The sequence below is a fragment of the Centropristis striata genome, chromosome 9 (genome assembly GCF_030273125.1).
Source record: "Centropristis striata isolate RG_2023a ecotype Rhode Island chromosome 9, C.striata_1.0, whole genome shotgun sequence".
Taxonomy (NCBI): Eukaryota; Metazoa; Chordata; class Actinopteri; order Perciformes; family Serranidae; genus Centropristis; species Centropristis striata.
The window spans coordinates 5,974,875-5,999,290 of NC_081525.1; the positions used below are offsets into that span (position 1 = coordinate 5,974,875).

At 40.9% G+C, this 24,416-nt stretch overlaps 1 protein-coding gene across 2 annotated transcripts in view; it reads left to right on the forward strand.

The window, feature by feature from the left end:
- The window catches only part of plpp3 (phospholipid phosphatase 3), a 43,187-nt gene extending 19,334 nt beyond the window's left edge, over window positions 1-23,853 (forward strand). Inside the window, exons 2-7 of one of the 2 annotated variants that reach the window (XM_059340823.1) lie at window positions 2,792-2,946; window positions 5,831-5,923; window positions 6,855-7,042; window positions 7,494-7,551; window positions 13,188-13,364; window positions 21,649-23,853. In XM_059340823.1, coding sequence (XP_059196806.1) covers window positions 2,792-2,946; window positions 5,831-5,923; window positions 6,855-7,042; window positions 7,494-7,551; window positions 13,188-13,364; window positions 21,649-21,777 — 800 coding nt within the window. In that variant the 3' untranslated portion in view covers window positions 21,778-23,853. Of the gene's footprint in view, window positions 1-2,791; window positions 2,947-3,264; window positions 3,423-5,830; window positions 5,924-6,854; window positions 7,043-7,493; window positions 7,552-13,187; window positions 13,365-21,648 lie in introns of both variants that reach the window. The other variant, XM_059340822.1, reaches the window with a different exon arrangement.
- The last annotated feature ends 563 nt before the right edge of the window (window positions 23,854-24,416 follow it).

Below are 24,416 nucleotides of genomic sequence, written 5' to 3' on the forward strand. Positions count from 1 at the left end.
TCTGTGTGTGGGTCTTCGGGACGCCTTCGTGTCTTGAGCTCCATCTATTTATGAGCTACAACAGTCGTACATGCACGCGCCAAACATGCTCTCATGCAAAAAATGTTCCAGAGTTGGTGGGCTTAGTTATGTTTTTCTTGGTATTCACACATTTTAAAATTCCCCAAAGGAAAGTCCCAGCCAGAGTTTGCACGCCTGTATTTGTACTACTTTGATTTGGAGATATGTTTTTCCCTTCATCAGAATGTCGAGGTGCATTAGTGCATTTAACGTCTGGCACCGCTTCGTCCATTTGTTGGTGAGGTAGTTTGGACGAAGCTCCTCTAGATCCCCATGAAGGCTGTTATGAAAGCAAAAGTCTCACATGTTGGAAATGCTTTCGAATTTTATTCTTGCTGAGAGTCAGATGAGAATATTGATACCAGCCTCATGTTGTAGCAGGTTCGCCTAGCATAAAAACTTGAAACAGGTGGTGTACTCAGTTTCAAGTGCATTGTAATTTTCCATTAAAAAAACCTAAACCCTACATAACATCCAAGATATGAATAATGCAAAAAAAAATCAACACAATATGAAATATGATAAATTACATAAGCCAGTAAAAGGAGAAAGCAAACAAGTTCTTCATCATAAGAAACAAAATGACTAAAACAACAATATACCTTTCATAAATTGCTGATTTGACCTCGGTCCTCTCCAAAAGTAATAACCTTTGCCTACAAACACCTCACATATCAGTAATTAACATGTTTATCTCATATGTTTTCTAGAATACAAAAAGCTTGATATTGTTACTAGGCTAGCTGTTTTTCTGTCAGCTTCTATGCTAAGCTAAGTCAGAAGTGGGAGCAAGTCTCAAGTCTTTGCTGTCAAGTACCTAGTCCTATATTTTGAGTTCTAAAGAAGTCATAATGCGCTCTTCGTCAAATGTAATGCCATTATAACATCAGAGTAAGTTGCGCTAACTGGTGCTTAGCGACGTCACGTTCGTTCTTCATTGTTCTTTCCTACAACTTGATTGGATGCTGTCTGATTGGTTCAAACAAAGTGGATTTGGAGAATTAAGTGTCGACTTACTGGGACTGAATAGAGTTAACGTGAGTTGATTGAGGACATGAAGAGGAATTAATTGATTCCTGGCAGGACACCTTAAATAACTTTTAAATAAAAGTCACATGACTCATGTCCTCACCTCTGAGCGAAGCTAACTGGCTGCTGGCAGAAACTATATTCAAATGCTTTCTCTTTTCCCCCCACATTATCTTTATTGAGTTTTCAAAATGCTTTCAAAGTATGTAAATATACGGCGATAAGAATGCTCACATCAAAGGAGACGTCAGGAGCAAATAAATTATTGTCCAGCATTCAAATCATCCTTATTTGCAGGTATTTATGAGCAACACTTAGGTGAAAGTACAAGTATAAAAAAGCAACAACAACCAGAACAACAAAGGTTTCTATATCTTATCAAGGGTTAGCCCAAATTATTTCACTATTGTGCATGGTTCAAAAATAAAAACTCAGATGTACAATTCACACAGAATAAAAAGAAATCAAGTATCAAAAGAAAATAAATGATTAGGTCACTGCAAAGGACTAATAACTACGCCTCGTCCGCTTCATCCACATTAGTTCAATCCACACTCTCCATATATTCCATAAAAGGACCCCAAATGTTTTGAAATAGTGATAGTTTCCCCTTTATAATGCAATTAATCTTCTCCATAGGTAAAGTTGTTGATATTTCCTTAACCCAGTTAATACATTTTGGTTTACTGGTACTCCTCCATGAGAGTGCTATGACTCTTTTTTGCAAGCAGTAAACATAAATCCAGGGCAGTGATTATTTTTTCTAGACGTGATGTCTATCAGGATATAAACCTAGAATAAATAGTTTAGGGTCAAAAACTAATGTTATACCTAGTATAGACTCTAAGGCTTGTTTAACCCATTTAGGCCTAAAACGCCTGGAAAAAATGCCTGTAAAACCTATATTTGAGAGCTTATACATGTGGCTTTTATAAGAAGTTGAGTTTATTTGTCCAAACCTTCAATAAAGTTTTTTTTTTTTTTTTTAAATCAACGTTTTGCATTGCAACACTCCCACATGTATTCTGATGCATTTCATTGGCCAAGAGACCAAAAATAGGTGGAAAAAACTACAAATACTACAAAACGACGTATCTGCTTTCCTGGCTTTAATGGGTTAATCTCCTACCAGAACTATTGGACTTTATTGCATTCCCAGACACAGTGGAAGAACGTCCCCTTCTCCTCTCCACCCCTGATACACAGCTCTGGTGTCACATATGTCCTCTTCAAATGTTTTCTATCAAAAATCATCTCAACAGTACCTGGAATGGCACACTCTTCCCCTGTATTCCATACCACCAAAGTTCCCACAATGTTTTGACACAGTCCCCGTGTTGGTGGCTGTCTTTTGTCTCCAGTAATAGACCCCTAGTCCTAAATGTCAGTGTGTATTTGCTCTATCAGGAGGGGGGTCTCCTAATGCTAAAGAATAAACCTTAGCTCTCTATAGCCTGGTGTCACACTGTCAACAGGAGCAGCAGGAGGGGGTTTGCTGAGTCAACAGCCTGATTAATGTTAGCCACAGCTCACACACACCTGTGAAGGACTGTTTAAGTGTGTTTTAATGTGATTTTCTTCCACAGCTTACAGGTAAGTGAGCTTAGCTCCATGTTGCTGTATGACTCCCTGTATTAGGTGTGTCAGCTGCTCTGTATGTGTGTGTGCGTGGGTTCAAATATGCATTCATGTGTGTGTGTAGCTATGCTGCCCAGCCTGGTTCTGCACCGCACTTCTGTTCGCCCATACCAGAGGGGTCTCTACTGCAGTGACTCCAGCCTGAGATACCCCTACAAGAGCAGCACCGTGCCCTCCTCAGTGCTCACTTCTGTTGGGTTGACACTGCCCGCGGTGTCCGTAAGTCCCGCCCCCGCACACAAGGAGCACTTGGACTTGGGGGAGCACTAAAGGCAGAAACAGGGAGGGCTGATGGTTGTGACGTTTGTAATTTCCTGTGTCAGTTGCACCTGATTTTGTAAATCCATCACTGCCTCTACATTAGCCCCGCCCACTTCTGCCATATCCCATGATCCCCTGGTGCCAGCGTGCTCCTTGTGCTCCCCCTGTTCTCCTCCGTTTATGTCCGTGTCACTGACCTGGTGCTTTTATGCTTCTCTTTCTCCTCTCCCTCCTACTGTCTCTCTTTGCTCCCCTCTTTCCTTGTGTCTTTTGTAGCTAGCCTGCCTTTCCTGATCATTGAGACTAGCACCATAAAGCCGTACCAGCGCGGGTTTTACTGTTCGGACGAGTCCATCCGCTACCCCCGAAAAGAGGGAGACACCATTAGCGATGCCGTGCTTTGTGGTGTTGGCATTCTTATTGCCATCTTCTCTGTAAGTCGACCTTTACACCTCCCTTTTTTGTTTGCTGCTTTTTTTTACTCCAATTTAAAGTCACTTCTTTGCACTCTGAGGCACCTTACTCGGATAGACGAGCCTCACTAACATAGCCCCTTCATCCAAAAAAACAAGTTTGAGTGATTTCTTATCATGCAGCGTTTTCTAAAATACTCCAGTCTTTTGCTATAAATGTGCTCTACATGTCCTACCCTTTTCATTCTATAATGTTTTTCTTCGTCATACTTTATTCTTCCGCATCAACTTTGAGTCATCCGAGCCGTTTGTGATGGCTTGTTTTTATTACTTCACTAAGTGGTGGCGGGAGGCCCCCCAAAGCGACAGTTGTGTGTGTTCTGACGCATTCATGCCAATGACCAAGGAGATTTTACAAGCTCCTGGACCTTTCTCATACCTCCTGCTCACATCCCTGCACTCTGACTCCATGCCCTTTCTGCCCTGCACATTACTTCGGGTGAACGTGTCAGCGCTCTCTCCCATGCCCGCAGTTCCTCACTGATAGCCTGAGGCGTCTCGCCATTAAAGTCCTCATTCCCATGCCTCCTGCTCCAGAGCGCCAATGGCTCCAGCGTAGTGGCGGCACATTAGAGTGGGGGGTCAGGGTTAGTGGAAACATGTTATAATGACATATGTGTATGTCAATTAGTGCCACGTGGTCTAGGCTAGATGCTCTTTACAGCCCCCAGACTCTTTGTGGCACAGACCCCTCATAAGTTCCCAGACTGAGACTGAGACGTCGATCCGCCGCCATCAACTCGGTGGGCACACACACACACATGCACACTCGCTGTACCAACTCAGCTCTTCTGCTTATTGGAACCAGGAGACTGTGTTAGTTAGTTCCCTCACATGTTCACGTGTGGGCAAAGCTGGCGTGTTTTGCACAGCTGTGTTTCATTAGTGGCGTCTACTGCCATGCCGACACCATTCCTTTAAAACACACACACACACACATGCAGGCGCACACACATATGCACGTATATGCATGCACTGGTTGCAGATTCCAGTTGGGCCCTCCTGTTTATCTTCACTGCAAGGGAAATCCCAACAGTCCTGCCGGTCAGACGTATCTATGTCTGACAGGCCCAGTTTCCACTGTGAGAAATAAAGTCAGCCAAAGAGTTCAATAAGCATATTCACTGATGATCCAAATAAAGCCATCAGGCACCTATTGCTGTGATCAGAAAGGCCTGAGTATCCATGACAGGCCCTGTCTGCGCTCAGACAGCCACACACACACAGCAATAAACCAAGACAGGGACACCGAGAAGGGGAGGAGAGGTTTGAATGCAAATGCTGACAAGCCAAATAAACTCCTCTGTCCTGTATCAGCCTCCTGTGGTTCTAATCTTAAGCTTAGATCAAAACAATTCATTGACAATAGCACACACACACACACACATATATACGCTGCCATGTTTGTTTCTCCTGGCTGTGAGCCTGCCAGCTGACCACCCAATAGGCAGGATAGGTGTGTTTATCCAGCCTAACAATACACAAACAATACACGTAAATACACAAACATTAAGTATCTGTATTAACTGGATAGGATGTCTGGGAAACGGCGCAGATGTGCACACATTTAGAGCCTAAATGCTGTTTGCATTCACAGTACTGCGTGTCTGCTGGCTCTGAGATGGGCAGGTAAATATTTTGCTGAGAGATTGGGTGAGAAGTTAAAGGCCCAAAGAGTGAAGCCTTGTGTGCAAAGAGGAAGGAAAAGGAGATGTGGTTAGCAGCCGGTCCGTCAGTCAGATACCCCAGGTGGTACAGATATGATTGACATCTCCGTGCCTCCAGGCCTGGCTCGCTGTAAGCCCCCTCAGTGTCGATGAGGTCTTTCCATGGGCCCCAACACGACTTAAAACCTTCTGTCTGGAGTACCACAGGATTCAGGGTTAGCCCACTTGACTTAAGCCTTAAAGCAGACCATTGCCCTGATAGAAATCCTCAAAGTCAGACTAAGCTATTGACCCATGTTTTCCTTTCCCTCGCCTTCACTGTCTCATTATCCTTCATACCCCACATGAAAAGGCCCCATCATATCACTGAGCACAGCATCATTAATAATCTCACATCTCATCCAGACTGCCTGAGGGAAAGGCAGGCCATGCTCATTCTATATGTTTGTCTTTGTGTGACCCTCACTCATTGTGTCTCTCCTGTCTGTCCCTTTACACATCCTTTCTACTCTGTCTGGAATTATATTAGATTTCCTGCATGATACACACTCAAACGTTATCATTTTTTTTCTGCATGGTTATCTGAATTTAAACCCACTGTAAGTCTATAGCATTCAGCAGCATCACATAGCTACAATTTCTCTTTTATTTGTGATTAGTGTTTTGTCTGTTTATCTCAAAAAAATCAATCCTTTCTTTTAGATTGTGATTGGAGAATGCTTCAGGATTCACCAACTACATGAGGGAACCAAGTCTTTTGTGGGGAATCCCTATGTTGCAGCCCTCTACAAACAGGTCTGCTTTCATATGTGTTCAGATTATTGACCATTATCTTAACCCCTCCTCAGGATAGAGATTATTCTATGGTAGTAACTATAGGCATGTCACTGTGTCAGGCTTTTGATTATTATTCAACATGTTGAATTAATGTGAACAAGGCTGTCATAAGAGGGATATTCTGAATATAAATTACAAGGTTGTAATGATACCAACATTTAAAATGTCAATACAATCTACCTCCAAAAATGATACTTGTTAAAGAAGATAACTCCTCAAGTAGCCAATCCATATACCATATTTGGGAAATTAATAATGTGATGGAAACAGATTTCTTTTCTCTAAAGTTGCTCGTTATTTCTCAGGGAGGAAAAGCCTTAATTGTTATGTGTGTGCAACAGCCATTATGTTACTTAAAGTGATTTTTAAAAAATGGAATAATGATGTGGAAATGATAATCCATAATGGATGATGTGCAATTATTAAATCAGGTTGTGTCAGTTGATGGTTTGAAGGCACAAAAATTGCAATATCAAATTACAAAATTTTCCAGATTTAAAATGCATAAAAAGCAACCCAGCATTATTTCTAAGGCGAAGGAGCTTTTCATTCTACATTATTTTGTGGATGAAGTGCAGGGTAAAAAGAGACAGCTGAAAACAAACAAAAATTATTATTTTTTAACTTATTTATAGCTGTTAAAATCAGTGATGTTCATAAGCAAGAAATTAGAAACCTGCTCTTGTCTCCAACTGTCTAAAGAAGAGGACACATTGTTTTAGAGTTTACTATGAATTTCAATGAGTAAATCTGCCACCATTATTGTAAACTGTGAGAGGAAAGCCTGACAGCAGTAACAGGAAGTTAAGGAGACAGGGCTTAGGTAACCATCAGTTACAGAGCGCTGACTTGGTATTCTGTCTAATCATTGATGTGTGTGATGTTGCAGATGGGCGTGTTTCTCTTTGGATGTGCCGTCAGCCAGTCGTTCACAGACATAGCCAAGGTGTCAGTGGGCCGCATGAGGCCCCACTTCTTAGATGTGTGTAAACCAGATTTCTCCACCATCAACTGTTCAGCGGGATACATCACCAACTATACCTGCACTGGCGACGAGAGTGATGTACAGGAGGCCAGGTGTGTGTAAACACCACTACACTACATACAGTATACCAGGGTTCCCACGGTCATGAAATTCCTGGAAAAGTTATGGAATTTAAAAAACTTATTTTCCAGACTTGAAAAGTTATGGAATAAATGGTCTGTTTTGGAAAAGTTCTGGAAATATGGCTATAATGTTTTGTCTAATGTTTAAAATTTAGTCTATAGTTACATTAAATGACATTCCATTACATTAATGTCACCTGAAAAGTCAGAAGAAGATCTCAGAAAGGCAGAGAAATGATCTCTAATGGGTCGTATTGATTCGAAACTAAGTCATGGAAATTTGGTAAAATATCATGGGAAAGTTATGGAAAAGTTTTGAAAATTCATTGGTGAAAAAGTGTGGGAACCCTGGTTTACATGTGCTGTATTAATACAGCTCCTCAACATGAAAAACTGACTGAAGATGATCTTCTCTCCACAGGAAATCCTTCTTCTCAGGACATGCCTCTTTTTCCATGTTTACCATGCTCTACCTGGCTGTAAGTAACCATTAAATGATCTTGCACACACACACACACACACACACTCATACAGGCACACACATGCAGAACACAAAACAATGATTTACAGATTTGAGAGGGAGTCATGAAAAGAAGGCAGGGCTGTGATTTGGGGATTTAGCGCCTGAAGACAAATCGGAGCATTGTTCTTATCCACTTCTCCTCCTCGCTGCATTTATGAAGAGTTTTATTCTCCTTTATACTCCTCCGAGAGACGGATGGGTGCGCTCCACCTGTTTTCTTCAAGAGCAGCTGCGCGTGCACTTCCTGTCCTCTCACATTTCCGTCAAGCTCTCCCTCTCACTCCACCTGTCATGGGTGTTGGGTTGGGCTTAGCACCCTCAAGGCATTTCATGCTTCAAACAGTCTAATTACACACACAGACAATTGCTCATAGCCACCCAATCATCTCCTTCCCCTCCTCTTCCCCTGAAGAGTCAGTGTTTTGGGTCTGGCTGGTGTGGTTACGAGGTGGTCTGGGTTCTCACACTGGGCCGACAGTTGAAGTTGTAGTGTATTGTCGTGCAGTGAGAGCTTGTTGCGGGTATTTCCCAGCCTCTGGGTGAACCTACGGCTTCACTCTGGTCAGACCAAGGAGAAGAGATGAATAAGAAGCGGAGAGGGAACGGACATGTGATGCGTTGAGACCACAGGGTGACACACTAGTCATAGAGCAGTGTTCCAGCTGCGGCGGCTCAGGGCCACAGCCAGAAGAGGCTGGAGCAAACAGTGGAAAAAAAGAGAGAGAAGAGGAGGTTTGTAGCTGATGTTTTGGAATACAAAACCAGCCTGAAACAAAGCCCGCAGTGGAGGCATGCAGAGTGGAAAAAAGGAATCTACGGCATTTTTTGTTTTTGCCAGCTAAAAACAATCATGTGACCTCATGTTTTTACTCGCATAACCTCCCACTCCCTTTAAGTCCACTTAAATAAGTATTCATGTGTTTCTTATGTATCCATAAGGGCAAATGTTACATAATCCCATGTAGACGGATATTGACTGCTTTTTAGGACGACATATTTTCCCAGAAACTATCACGATAAACGATAGTATCGTTGTATCTCTGTCGTTTTAGTTTTATGACGATATTAGAGCATAATTAGTACATCCTTTTCCACAGCAATGAATTTTTAAATCTTGAGAATATTAAACATTGGAATTGAAATGTGGAAAAGAAATATTAAAATATCCTAGATAAATAAAACTTAAAAAACAAAACATTGCAATGAGATAAACATTATGTATTATATTATTTTATTATTAAAATAACATATAAACAGCTGGAATGGCTGCTTAGGAAGTATAGTTTGTTTTTTTTGGCAATTCGTACTGCCTGTCAAACATTTGCAGCATTAATTTAAACACAACACAAAAAAAGCACAAAAAGTCAGGCATGTAAACAACAATATATTGAGTCCAGAAAAAACTATTATGTCCATTTTTATATATTGAACGATAAGTCGATATAGTAATTATCGTGACAGGCCTACATAGACCAATAACAATGAGTGCAAAGATGATGCCTCCAGGTAATATAGAAATAGAATAAGACTAGAATGGATATTTAAATTTAAATCAACATTGCAGGAAGGTCAGAGCAGCATTACTAACTCTGACTGTCACTTCCACTTAAACTGACCTGCAGCAAATTGTAGATACATTCAAGTTAAGTTTTGCAGTAACCATCCAAATGAGCAGTGGACATAGTATGGAGAGCAGCTTAAGGAGTAAAATGTAAAAATGTAATGCTTCATCCAAACACTGCTGTCACAACATAGGAAAGTACATGAGTGACCGCTTTATTTGGCTATTTTTTGAACCAGTGTAGCATTAAAGCATCATGGCTAACAAGCAAGCTAGCTCACTATTTATTAGCATACTTTAATGCTACACCGGCTACAGATATGAGCCTCACAGCAGGCTGTTGTCCAGCTAGAAGGCCCACAGATGTGTTTTATCACCATAAAAACTAACAACATGTCCCCTCTAGGCTAGTATTCTATGTTTAATGCCAGATGATCAATATTTCTATTAAAAGGGAGAGTGGTAGTGATGTTTTCAGCTATACCTCTTGTCAAGAAATCAAACATGTCAAAGGGTTAACGTTAGTCAAAATGTCAAACTATTCCTTTAAATGACAAATCATTCATCAAAATTGTTATTGATTCATTTTCTCTCAGTTTTTTTTTTTTTTGAACAATGTTTTTATTAATTTTCAATAAGAACATACACAACACATCAACACTCACCACACTAGCCACATAATGAAAAGCAGGCAGACCCCGCTACACACACATACACAAAAAATAAATAAAATAAAATGAATAAAAATTAGAATAAAATAAAAAAGTGTGAATATAAAATAAAAATTACAACAAATAATAATATTTTTTTTTTTTAATTAAAAAATTGTTACACTCAATATGCTTACAGATAAATATAATCTACTGTTGCTTGAGAAAGTCCATTAAGTGTGTCCACACCTCTTCAAATTCTTGCACTTTACACTTAATTACGTAGGTTAGCTTTTCTAATGTAACACACATTGCCATTTCTCTAATCCAAGATTGTGTAGAAGATACTTCAGTCTCTCTCCAAGATAATGCAACCATCCTCCTGTCCTGCAGGAGGCCAAAGTTGATCAGAGTCTTACACTTAGAATGAACAGAAAAGCAATCAGGGTATATCCCTAAAATACAAAGTTTTGCTATGCAAGGTACCTGAATACCAGTGATAATTCTTAGAGTGTGGACTCGGACGATGAAATAATTAATGAATCGAAGAGTCATTTCTGCACCACATAGACAATTGTGAGTCTTTCCCTCTTGTTGTTTGGGTGAAAGTGTCATTTCCACAGTGTGGCTGTCACCTCGCTCCCCCTCCAGTCATCTGCTAATTGTTACTCTTTGATTTCAAAACACTTGATTTCCTGCCAAGCGCGCGTGCGACTGATGTGGTTTCGAGCCGAGACATTGCAGCGTCGCAGCCTTCAGAGATGGCACACAGATAACTGGCACAGATGATTCGGCACGCCGTGCTGCTCCACCGCAGCCGCAGAGAACAAGCGTGCGACCTGCTGAGCTATCTCTTGTTTTGTCTAATGTGCACCCATACCATCCAGTAGCAAGGGCCTGGGATACCGCTGCATCTTATTTGTGCCTGCTGTCTATGAGAAGGATGGCGTGTTGTCGGTTAGATAAAACTCAATATGTTTGCTTGTGATACAAGTGGTTTTAACCACAGCTATGCTGTTGTCTCGCAGCATGGTGTGAAGCAGAGAATTGCACGGGAAGGGGGCAAGTGTGTAAAGCGAGACCTTTTATCCTTCTTTCTCACTTTGTTGTGTGTGTGTTTTCTTTTATTGAACACTGAGTCAGAGCGAGAAAGACAGAGGGAGAAGATCTCACTGGAATGAGCTGGATTCCTTCACAAACCACCAGACTTTGTGTCGCTCTTGTCTGCATCTGTCATGGGAATCTGCTGGGACTCCTTTTGTTGTTGTGTTTTATTGTTGTTTTCTTCAGATCTAACTATTTGAGGCACACAATATATTTATGGGAGGACAGCTCGGGTCAGAAAGGCAAATGCCTGAAGTCTATTTAAAGTCTGAGCTGGATTTATAGAGGAGACAGTAAAACTTTTAGATATTTTAAAAGGTCATTAACCGTCTTAATCACTTATCATGACTTGCGTGTTCTCGCTTGTGCTGAATTAGATCTGGACGGGTTATTTGGGTTTACTCACTTCCCTCCAGTCAGATTGTGCCAAGTTGATTGTCAGTTGGTATTTTCAACTGCAGAGAAATGTCAGACAATCTGCATGACCAGTGTATGTAAACGGTCATATGATATGCGTTTTCTGGCACGATTATTTCTGATATGGTGCTCGCAACGCTCGGAGATCAGTTAAAAAATGAAAGCGTTTTAGTATGAATGCAGCTCACTATTTCTCCTACAACCGTCATCAAAGTTTGCATCAAATTCATTATTTTTTTTCAGATGTTGCGTTCATGGCTGCACAGCGTCAGACAAGTAGTACTAGGGATGCACGATATTGGATTTTTTGCCGATATCCAATATGCAGATTTTTTACAACTCATTTAGCCGATTACCGATACTGATATTTTTTCCCGCACAACTAATACCCACAATCAGGGCAAATTTGGCCAATTTCCCAATTGACATAATAAGTAAACATAACCTGTGTTCACTGGGAACATGTGAAAAGTGCAACTGTACAGCACTTAAACCCAAATTGAATAAAACTACATGTACCTTACAGACTGCTGCTTAAATTCAAATTTAAGTTAAAACAGGAGCCCAATATGTGACGACTCAATCTGCACTGTGCAAACAAAATCACAAAAAGTACAAAAAATATAAGCAGCTTCAGTCCCTAATCAGAACATAAATAACTGCACAATTCTATGAGCTACAAACAAGATGCAACAGAGAGGTGATGTGCACCCCATTATTTAATCAGTTCATTATATCTGCAGATATCGGCGTGTTGGCCGATGTCCAATCATTTTCAAGCCAAGATCAGCCGATACCGATAACGTGCCGATAATATCGCGCATCCCTAAATAATACTTATCGGTACTTGTTGCCCGATACCTGAGAACCACTGAGGAGGAAGTCTGAAGTCTAAACATCAGTGCCAGGGAGGAGAGACTGGAAGGGATGGGAGGGATCGCTTCCTCCGCTTCCGTACGGAGAAGAACAATGATTGAGTGTCGTAGAGGAAGTGCCAAGGAGCTCTACGTCCACACCTACAGGGGCTGCTAGTGGACTAGTGGGGGAGGCACTGCGGTCGTCTGTAGGTATTGTTAGCCCAGCTGATTATAAGACACAAGTCTGGGCTGGGTAGACCTTGGCTGAGAGCGGCCCTCCCTGGCCTTCTGTCTCTGGGTGTGAGAGACAGGAAGCTGAGGGTATGAGTGGTGCAGAAACACAGGATGTCTGAGGGACCTCGGCTGATCTCACCACCAAGAGAGACCGTGCATGTATTTACATTTACAGACTGCAAGTGGCCTTGGACCTGCTTGTTCCTGTTATGACTCTTCTTGGTCTTTATCATGACCCCGAAGACGGGTTTTGGCTAGGGGTGGAGTGGTGGGTGCATCCGCTTTGTCTTCTATTTACACTAAGAGAGGGCAGAGAGTTCATCCCAACAAAGTGCTGAAACGTTCATGGCAGGGTATGTATACATATGCATGCATGGGAGTGTGTGTGTGTGTGTGTGTGTGTTTCAGTGGTTCTCTGTGGTCGTGCTGTTTTTACAGCTGGGATGTTGAACCATGAATCAGTCCTGTCCAGGTCTCAGGCAGCAGAGTGTGTGTGTTGTGGAAGAGATTATGTGTTTCTTCGCCGTTCTGGCCGGCCACTTTGATTCATTCTAGACCTCTTAGACAGTAATAATACACATGCACTCACACACAGAAACGCTGCAGGTGTCTACCTCGGTGTGTGTGAGGGTACAGGTCATAACTGGCAAGACAGGAGGAGTGACGGGCGCATTGATAATACATTTTTTCACATTGAATATACACATGAAATGACTGATTTAAGTGTTTTTGTGTCAAATAAATAACCTTTATCTTTTTGTGTCCCCAGTTCTATCTCCAGTCCAGGTTTTCGTGGCGTGGCGCTCGTCTCCTCCGCCCGCTTCTCCAGTTCACCCTGTTGATGATGGCCTTTTACACCGGCCTGTCACGCGTCTCCGACCACAAGCACCACCCGACCGATGTCCTGGCAGGCTTTGTGCAGGGAGCCCTGGTGGCCTACTGCATAGTGAGTGCACACATAACACACACGAGCTGCATGAACATATGATATGAGTAACAATGCATATATCTTCTTGCAACTTAATACTTAGTTGACTGGGGATCCTACAGACCTTCAAATAAGGAGGTTAGCCTCCACATAGCTCCTTCTTTTCACTCCTGCAAAATAGAAATGGAACAGGCAGTGAAGTGAGGAGAATCTGATTCCCTGTAATGAATAACACATTGCCTGGGGCCAGGCCCTTGTTCTTGAGTGTGTGTGTGTGTGTGTGTGTGTGTGTGTGTGTGTGTGTGTGTGTGTGTGTGTGTGTGTGTGTGTGTGTGTGTGTGTGTGTGTGTGTGTGTGTGTGTGTGTGTGTGTGTGTGTGTGTGTGTGTGTGTGTGTGTGTGTGTGTGTGTGTGTGTGTGTGTGTGTGTGTGTGTGTGTGTGTGTGTGTGTGTGTGTGTGTGTGTGTGTGTGTGTGTGTGTGTGTGTGTGTGTGTGTGTGTGTGTGTGTGAATTCATACTCTGCAAACCTTCTTCACTACATTTTGTGACATCGTCGCAGCAGTTGCCAGAAGATTTTCGTAACCTTCATCATTACACTAAGCTACATGGAGCCAAGGAAAATTGAATTCATGTCAAGAGAAAAATGGAGCGAGTGTAAAAAGAGAGAGAGAGAGAGCGAGAGAGAAGATTAGCCTTTGAAAAAGGAATGAGGCTGTTAATTATTTTGGGTTTTTTATTTGGCGGCTCTGGTTCTATCAGCACAGCAGGCCCCTGCTTAACTCTGCTGCCGCTGGGAAATGTATGGAAACACACACTCACACACACACACAAACAACACTTACCTTTCTACACGATCCAAATCATGAACGTGGAAAGGATTAGATTCATAAAAGTTAGCAGGACCTTAGTAGTGGCGCCTTGGCAGACCTGGCACAGCTAAAATGCACACACACACACACAATCGCATGCACACTCACACAGCACAACAGGGCCCTCGGATGCCAGCATTACTCAAGGATCCAAAAAGAACCATGAGCAGAAATCAGTGAGCAATAACAGACTGTAACGCTCTGGCAAAATCAATGCTGCTCCAGCTGGGCCAAGCTCCCAAAGACGACATCAGCTTTGACAAGAAAAAAAAAAGAAAGGAGAAAGTTTTCAGAAACATAGGAGCTTGACCTCTGAATGGGCCGATCTGGCAGGAGGAGCGCAGGGAGGGAAGTGACAGGAGGGAGAGAGGAGCCTTGTCTGCGTCTTGGCTCGGGATGAGCATGGCTTTATCCAACTCAGCTACTCCACAGCCCTGAGAGAGACCGCTCGGCACACATGGACACACTGTTCACATCCACATGCGTGCACACGCCACATATTTACACTATACGTAACGCGCGCGGCGCACGCTCATTTTCAAACCCCTGCCAATCAAGGCGGCGAGGTTACTTTTACAATCCTTGACGCCCAGTCTGATTTGCCCGGTCTTAGTAGAAACACACATCTGTGAATACTTTAGCGCGGCTGTTTCAGCCTCTCAGTGAGCAGCGGAGCAGAAAGGACCTGACAGGAGATGAGTGGAGGCAGGACACAGGAGGTATGGAGCCAGTGGGCTTCAGAGGAGCCAGCAGAAAGCGCTAAATCAAAGTGTGAACATCATTAGATCTGCAGGCTTTATTCTTTTAGATTTAAAGTTTGAAAAGTTAACACTTTGAAACCATGCCTGAGCCAATATTTCTCACTACTCTGAGATGTTCAGAGCACTAACAGTGTTTTAAATGGCTCTGCTTGGATCTACTACATGTTCTTTCGATGCTGGTTATAAGCATGGCTCTCATTTGTCTTTAAAAGTCACTGAGAACACACACACTGTAATAATATGACACAGGTTTTGAGGTTTCAGTTTATATCCTACTCGTTGTAGTAGCAGCTTTGTTATTAGAGAACTTTGTATCCAGTCGGTTTCATTTCCATGAAGCAGAAGCGGTTGATATTTAAGAGCCCCATGGCAGCCTGGGTAATAGTCTAGAGCTGCAACTAATAATTATTTTCATTATCGATTAATACGCGGATTATTTTCCCGATTTCTTGAGTAAACGTTCGGTCTATAAAATGTCTGAAAATGGTAACAAATGTCCATCCCAGTTTCTCAAATTCCAAGTTGATATCTTTAGATGTTTAGTTTTCTCAGTACAAAATCCAAAGGTGTTTAGTTTAATGTGATATAAAACAGAGACAATTACATAACAGTATTAAGTCCCATTCATTAGAGGCTGAAAACTACATTTTCTGCCATTTTTGCATGAAAAATTTACAAATATTTGGCATTTATTTTTCTGTCAGTCAACTTAGTGAGTCAGTGGTCCATGAATCTATCCTAAGTTTGTGCACAGATGGGAAGAGAGAAGTCTCCTAACTCCCTCAGAACACTTGATACAAATGTCTGATCCCAAGAACAAAAGAACACATTGGGTGAATTAGTGGATTTGCATGTCAGTCCCAAGTGTGCTATAATTTTGAATACCGCATGATGACTTATATGGCTTTGTGGAAAAGTGTCTTCCTTTCCCAATGCATTTGAGTAATTGACTGTAAAGAATAGTGTTGTTCCATGACTTTATTGTCACAGCTATTCCAAGTGTCCCTGGGCTACAGTTACCTCTTTAATCCCCCTGAGAGCCAGTAAATGAACAATACAAACCTGGGGCAAGAATGAACACATTTAAATGTAGTGACGTGTCCAACTGCGGCTTCATTGTAACTTAATGGCTGCTTTAATCCCCTTTGTCTGCCCTAACCTTGATGACGGATGGTGTCTGAGTCGGACGAATTAACTGTTTTTAAGAATATGTAGATTATTGTCTGTTACGAGTGAAACACACCAGACTGTCTGAAGGGCTCTGAATCAGAGAATCAAGGAACCACAACAGGAAGTGGTCCGTCTGTCCTACCTGGCACTTCCTATCAGACACTGTGACCTACTTTCCAACATGTGTGGTAATAAAGGTCAAGAGGACCGAATCCAGCAGGAAGCAGCTGTTGGGGAGAAAGCTGGGGCAGCGTTTACTTGTTTTTTTTTGTTTTTTTGAGGTTCATTGTCACAGTGGAGAGGAGTCGGGTCAGGCATTAAAGGAGGAGAGGGCAAGAGGATGCTATCGCTCATATTCAAACACAAGACAATGCACAAACTACAAAAACAAAAAGTCACAAATGTTGAAGCAGCGTCTGTGTGGTCTGTGAACTTATGTACGAGCAGGAAGTCATCTTTTATGACTTCACACGTACAATTTAAGTGTTTGAATTTGTACTTCTATGGACCACACTAGCAGTTAACACGTTTAACCGAAATTACATTTATAGTAAAACAACCAGAGCATGTGATATTTTCTCGGAAATATATTCACAGTTACACATTCTGACCTAGAATGGTGTGAATGCATTTACCCACGTACGGTGTGGTTAGGCTACAAATATATGCATAGTTCATGTGCGTGCAAACATTAATTATTTGATATGCAGAGGGGGTCTAGTGAGTAATTGGTGGTTTTTCTAGACATTTACAGTTCCTGCAAGTAAATGCACTCACTTCCTGTGTGACTCAGCGTCTTTATGTGTCAGGCTTGATATTTTAATACACACAGTTAGCGGGGCAAACTCACACACACACACACACACACACACACACACACACACACACACACACACATATATATAATATACGTAGAAGCCTTTAAAGGTTCTGCTGTTTTTTTTCATGTATAAGTGCTGAGTCTGCATCTCAAAACACAAAGGGCCTCGAGGCTTTGTGTGTGTGTGTGTGTGTGTGTGTGTGTGTGTGTGTGTGTGTGTGTGTGTGTGTGTGTGTGTGTGTGTGTGTGTGTGTGTGTGTGTGTGTGTGTGTGTGTGTGTGTGTGTGTGTGTGTGTGTGTGTGTGTGTGTGTGTGTGTGTGTGTGTGTGTGTGTGTGTGTGTGTGTGTGTGTGTGTGTGTGTGTGTGTAACACAGAGGAAGTGGTGAGGTCGTGATAAGCTTCCTACCACGGCAGGTTCACGGGCGATAGGTTGGAGGTCGGGTGACGCAGCAACATGGACGATGAGCATCCTGGTGGGAAAATAGCCAAGAGCTTTTTTCCATGACGGCAATATGACTCATCACATCATATCGCTCTGCACTCCCCTAATTATATCATGTTTGATATACCAGTACAATGGTGCACTGACTACACACAAAGAGCACTTTTTAAGACTCTGAAAGCAGCTGTGTGTATTCGAGGTATCTATGTACATGTGATGTCATCCATCAGTCAAAGGTTACCAGTGAAGTGGTCTGTAAATGTCAAGCTGGAATAGAAGAGAATGGCTTTGTGTTGATCCCTCCGCTCAGAATGAGACAGTCTTCGTTTTATAAATAGATCACTGACTGTATGTCAGCCACGGCCACAAATATGTGTTTTTCTCAAATAAGAGCACCCTCGCTGCATCCTAAATTCCATACTAACATGCTATTAACCCTTTATCAGGCAAAGAACCATATTTGGTAACTTGAACTTGACATCTATAACAGGTCTCCTCGCTCTCCATGAGTTCATAGAACCACAGGAATCAGTAAATTATACAAGACTCAAGCTTTAATTTATTATCATTGTATTTAAAAAGTATACAACTAAATTTACGTGTCCTTCTCATATATAAGGTGCTTTAAAAAAGACATTCAGACATTACGCATGTGCAATAAGTAGTCCAATAAGATAATAAATAGTTTAAAAGTAAAAAAATAAAGTGGTGATGGATGTAAATGATGTGTTATTGTCTATTTAGGGTTGCTGTGGGAAAGAGACTATAATAAATATAATAAAAAATAATGACTCAATTGACCTCGATTTGCAATATAAAAATGAAACATTTAGCAAAAAGTCTTGTAATATCCTCCAATAACACTTCAGGGTTGACATATTCAATTTTATACTATATCTTTATACTGTGAAATATTACAAACACAAATTGCAAACACAGGACATTTTGCCGGCATTAAATTTCCTACAATCCAATGGGGTAGTGACAAAACATTTGTAACAGACAATGGTGGAGAGCAGTGGTGGAATTTAACTCCATGTACTGAATTAAAGTCCATGTACTCAAGTACTGTATTTAATTACAATTCTGAGGTACTTATACCTAACTTGAGTATTTCCACATATGGAACTTCATACTTCTACTTAACTACATTTTAGAGGCAAACATTGTACTTTTTTTACTCCACTCCATTTAGCTGACAGTTTAGTTACTTTCAAGTCAAGATTTAACCTGGAAAAAGTATGATCAATTTAAATTGATTACACAACTATTCAACTACATAAAAGTATATTTAGTAGTTAAAATTAGCCCTACCTTGGCGATAGTAACATGCTTCTTGCATAAATTCGACAAAAATAATAATCCAAATTTTCCTAGTGGCCACTCTTGGTATTGCAGCAAAATTCCCCCTTTGGCACAAAAAGCATTTTCCCTGTAGACCAATATTATAAAATAGACCTTGAACTGCACTGAAAAAAGAACCAACTTAATTGAATTGTTTCATTTGGTAGCACCTAAATGAATTAAGTTCTTTAAAATGAATTTAAAATCAATTGTATTAATCAAGCTTATTAACTTAATTTTAAAGAACTTAATTCATTTAGGTGTTACCAAATGAAACAATTCAATTAAGTTGGTTCAACTATTTTCTTTTTTCAGTGTGTAAACAGAGTCGATGCCTCTTTTTATTATGAATCTTTGATCCATGGAGGTTTTATATTTTGAAAACTATGCATATTGGGTATATAGTGCCTAGTATATGATTTTGGATGCAGCGTATGTATTTCCTAGTGTGTTTTGGCCCATGAAGTTATCAATATTGTTTTCCCAGAGGAGTGAGTGCACAGTAGGCTCTCTTTCTCAGAGTTTCGTGCTGAATGGCAGCTCGGCCCTCCCTCGCCCTCTCGCTGGCAGCACGGAAGGAAAAGCTGCTGCGCCTGCCAATTGTGTGTGTATTTGTGTGTGTTAGTATGGAGCTAAAGCCACTGTTGCTCATGGCTGACCCCGGACCCTTGTAAGTGGAAACGGTAATCCACTCTTACAGTGGACAGTAGTTTCCATGGTCCCACTTCCTGTCCGCCCCTGTCCGTTTTCCTGTTTGACATATGATGTCATCAGTATCTCAGGAAGAGATTTCTTTTCTGCCTCATTTTTTTTTTTTCTCACATCCTTCGTTTGCCACCAGCGGCTGCCAGAGTGACCTCAGAGTTGATGTAAAAGGGGAATTCACCCCTGGCATCATTTAATAGAGGATTAGCTCGGCTTCACTAAGTTTGATTGTCAGTTTACTATGAGCTATGCTAAGATCACTTCCTTCAGCCAGATTACTCAGTGCTGCTAGTTTGGGATCATACAAAGTGAGCAGAGGGAGTTTCTCATCATGGCACCATGAAGTAATGAAACCCTCCCTTTAACACTTATGCCAGCTTCCCCACAGACACACAGACACCCAGACACACACAGACACACAGACACAGACACACAGACACGTGGGTGCATATTAGCTCTGTTCAGACCTGCTATGTTTTACCCAGATCCAGTTAAGAGCTGCACCTTCCACCTACTATTAAATTATTCTGAAATTTCAGAAGCAAGCAGGTTTGAGCCTGGCTTAATAGCTAACCAGATATAAACAGTGGTTATTTGGTAACTTTGCCTTGGGAGTTGTCTGGCACACGCAAATCACCTGAGATAGGTTAGACATGCAAATTACAACGATGACTCAACTGTCCTCCAGTGTGGCTCATTTAATTAAAACTGCAAAACTGGAGAACGACATCCAACTTTTCATCTCCATGTTTGGTCTGAGCCATCAGATCCTGTCTTTATTTAGTTAGGAGATAATTGTGTCCTTCTGTCCTTCATTTATGAGGACAAAAAAAAGGAACAATATAAATGGATAACCCTAACCAAAAGTATTTAGAATTTTCTCTGTAAAGGTCTTAAAAACTGTCATTAAATTTTGGAAAATTATTAAATCTAATTATGTTTTCAAGGATAAGAAAGTGCTTGTATTAAAATATACAAAATGAAAAAATGCTCAAAATTTCAACATAACATAACATTAATTAAAAAAAAAAAAAAAACGCTGGTTGAATAAACATAGTGTGAAAATACATTAATAAATGTGTGTATAAATTGATTTAGTAAATTTCTTTTTTTTTACAATCACATAATTATACATAAAGGCTTTAAGACTCTGGAAACGTTTGGTTTAGGAAACTTGAAAGTGCTTGAACAGTGCTTCAATTTTGCTCTTAAAAATCTGAATGAAAAAGGTGTTAAAAACCTTTGAATTGAAAAGATAACTTTTTCTCTCAACCTAAAGTTCGACATATTTATGAAACACTGGGAAAGATGGTTGCAGATCATCAGACCTTTAAAACCGGATTTTGTAAAGGGAACAAGCTGAAGAAACTTTTTATTTGATTTCCTTTTTTTGTTTTTTGTTTTTTGGGTCTCCCACTCTATCTCAGTGACATGAATACAACTGAATGATGCTCAACTGCTACAGACATTTATACTTATTTATTAATGTTATGTATTTACTTTTTGCCTCCATACCCCTCTGGATGTAGATAGTTAAATTGTATGTCTTTGTTTTTTCTTTACATATTCATATTATTAAAAGGGAATGGCCAAATGAACATTTGGAACAAGAAGCTATTGATACATAACCCTTGGCTCTGTACAATTTGGATAATAACAACCGTAAATCCATTTGTACTTGTCAACTGTTGTGAAATTTTCTAATAAAAAGATAATTACAAAAACAACAAACAACCTTTGAATTTAGAGTTTTCCGCCCCCCTTCTGCTTCCTCACATGCTCTCTCCTCTCTCTGTGTGTTCTCCAGGTGTTTTTTCTTGTTTTTAAAAATATTTCTTAGTTTTTATCCTTGTGGTATCGAAAATGGTGGAAAATGGAGTATCGGTATCGAGTTGAAAATCTTAGTATCGTGACAACCCTAGTTTAGGAAACTTGAAAGTTCTTGAACAGTGCTTCAATTTTGCTCTTAAAAATCTGAATGAAAAAGGTGTTAAAAACCTTTGAATTTTGAGTTTTTGGCCCCCCTTCTGCTTCCTCACATCAGTTCAGTAGTCCCTTTATTGTCATTGATCAATTAACAAGTACCATTACAACGAAATTGGCCATCATCCTATCCAAACGTATACAACACACACAAACAATCAATATGACAAAGGTAAACACATGCTCTCTCCTCTGTGTGTCCTGCAGGTGTTCTACGTGTCAGACCTGTTCAAGCCCCGGGTGAAGCCGGCCACGCCCCCGCCCTCCCCCATCAAGAAGGAGCTGCTCCCTTCGTCCGACATCATCGAGAGGAACAACCACCACAACATGGTGTGAGAGACTGCCGCGACTTCTTCCTGCGACCGAGGAGCCAATCACAGCGCTGCTCACCTCCCATCGGACAGTAGAATGTAGCGACGAGAGACTGTAGCTGCTCCTCAAACGCCACCCTCCTCCCTTTTTTCGCGGCTCCCAGCGAGGCGCTCTGTGGACTAGGGTGTCAGATTTGAGATTTGCACAGCAGAGTCCACTCTCACTATCCAGACTTATTATTTACCATTATGTTAACTACTAATCAACATTTGAGCCCATCGTTTTGAGCACAAACAGGAAACAATTTGGAAGGCAAAATGAATTAAGAAATTGATGACAGGCAGAGCTGAGGGTGCGGAGGTTTGATGGAAGTGTGACCACAAAAAGGGAAAACACTTGAAGGAAATGAATGAAGGAAAGACACGAAATGAAAAAAAAAAAAAAAAAGACAAACCCCCTGCCTAGGGAGAGAGGGATCTCCAGTGATGCTTCCTCTCTGAACTCTCTGTGGCCTTGGAACGCTGTAGGACAACTACTTCCTTAGCTATGGGAAGGATATTACTGCAATAACTAGCAGCATAGAAATATTAACAGTATAGAAAAATATAACTTATAGCACTGTTTTTAAGTTCATTGTCCATTATCACCACTTGCTGCCTGAGACGTCTAACTGGGAGGAAACTTGATGATGCTGACACCGTGAGACAGACTCCATACCACAATAACAATAACAATAACCCTGTAAGAATCATATACGGATCTTTTCAGGTCTTTAGAACAGGTTTCACTTTCGGAAGCAAGACATCCCAATAAACTCATAAACAATAAACTCAACATTAGGAAGTGAAGCCCTCCAATATCACTCGCCTCTGTCTCCGGATCAGCACGTCACGCTTTTTGCAGTCAGACTCTCAGAGCGGCCTAAACGCGGGATGTTGCATTTCTTGAGGGTTAGATGTAGTAAAAAAAAAAAATGGGGGTGGGGGTGGGGGGGATATTTTCTGTGGAAGGACGGGGAGGCAGATCTTACAGCCTCCCAGCACCTGTATAAGAGGCGTGGCTGTGCCATGCCACTTCCTGGTGTTGGGTCGCCATCTGTTTGGCTTCCTGGACACAGGAAGAAGACGGGTGGTCAGAGTGAAGGGGTGCGGGCTGTCACCGTGGAAAGAGGGTGATGAATTACAGCTAAGCTGGCACATTATTTTTTGGGATGATTTGGGCTCTTTCCGCTGGCAGGGAGGGGCTCTCACCCACCCAATCACTCATTGGCAATGGATGTTTGTCTCTCAGTGTGTGTGTGTGTGTGTGTGTGTGTGTGTGTCCTGTGTGCTTGTACATGTATGTGTGAATGTGTGTGTACATATGTATGAGCGCTGTGAAACCCCCTCTTGATAAACTACGTGTGTGTCAAATGAGACGCACACTCTGTCAGCTGTGCCAAGTGTGTGTGTGTGTGTGTGTGTGCGCGCGTGTGTGTGTGTGTGCGTGCGTGTCAGAGAGCGAGAGAGCAGGTGAGCGTTATAAAAACTGTGGATCTAATATTTTTATTCTCTTTAACCTTGTATGTTTATAGCCTGTCCTGTATAATCACTAACAGTTGTACAGTCCAGGTCCAGAAGCCCTTTTTATTTACAGCCGACTCAGATATCCTCCTCCAACAACACACTCCGCCATGTTGCACATCTTTCTCATCGTATAGTCCGTCCTATCATTTCAAAAAGCCGTTTTCACTCTCTTTTTATAAATATATAAATAATGTATAGATCACTAAAATTAACTCTGTAAGATATTGTTTTCTTAAGATGTTTAGATATATCCACTATGATTACAGACCTGTGTTCTTTACAAAATGCTGCTTAAAAAGCATCGATTGACAGATTTTTGTATCTAGATAACTAAACTATTGTAGATTGTTATAGTTACGTTTGTAATATGCATTCAAAAAAAATACACCCACAATTGTATTAAAATTCAATATTAGTATTTTTGTATTGTCTCGTTTTTTTTGTACAAATACATAGTTGCAATGCCGTTTTTTCTGCTAAATGTACTTAGCTCTAATACATGTGCTTTTAAATAAAAAGCTCATTATGAACACAATTTTGTTTTGTCTTCACTTTTGTGATTGTGATTCAATTTTTGCATTGTTGATGGATTGTAAATATTAATGTCTGGTCCTATAAATGATCCCTTTATTTTTCTCACACACAAGGAAATCTAAAAATTGCAAACAATTAGAAACATCAGTGGTGGGATGGGACAAAGTACATTACAGTTCATAAAGAGATAGCTGGTATCTAAATGTTTAAACAGTGGACAGTTCTTTAGAATGACTCATTTTTTATAGCTGCAAAAAAAATGGATTTAAATAAATTAAAGATAATCTCCTGTTTTCGCATCATTATTGTTCAGTGACTGATAACAAAGAGATGGAGAAATAGTATATAAATATAAAACAAGCTTATAATAAAAGATAAGTAATTATGTGTATTTATGAAGTCAATGAGTTATGTAATAGCATCGTCCAAGTTTAAATTTTAGAAAAAAGAAATACATCTTAATCTCGCCATTCCAGAAGTGAACTGCTCCTGCTCTGTGATTGGATGAACATTGTTTCATTGCTCAGCCAATGAGAGGCGGCGGAGGGCGGGTCCTGCAACCAC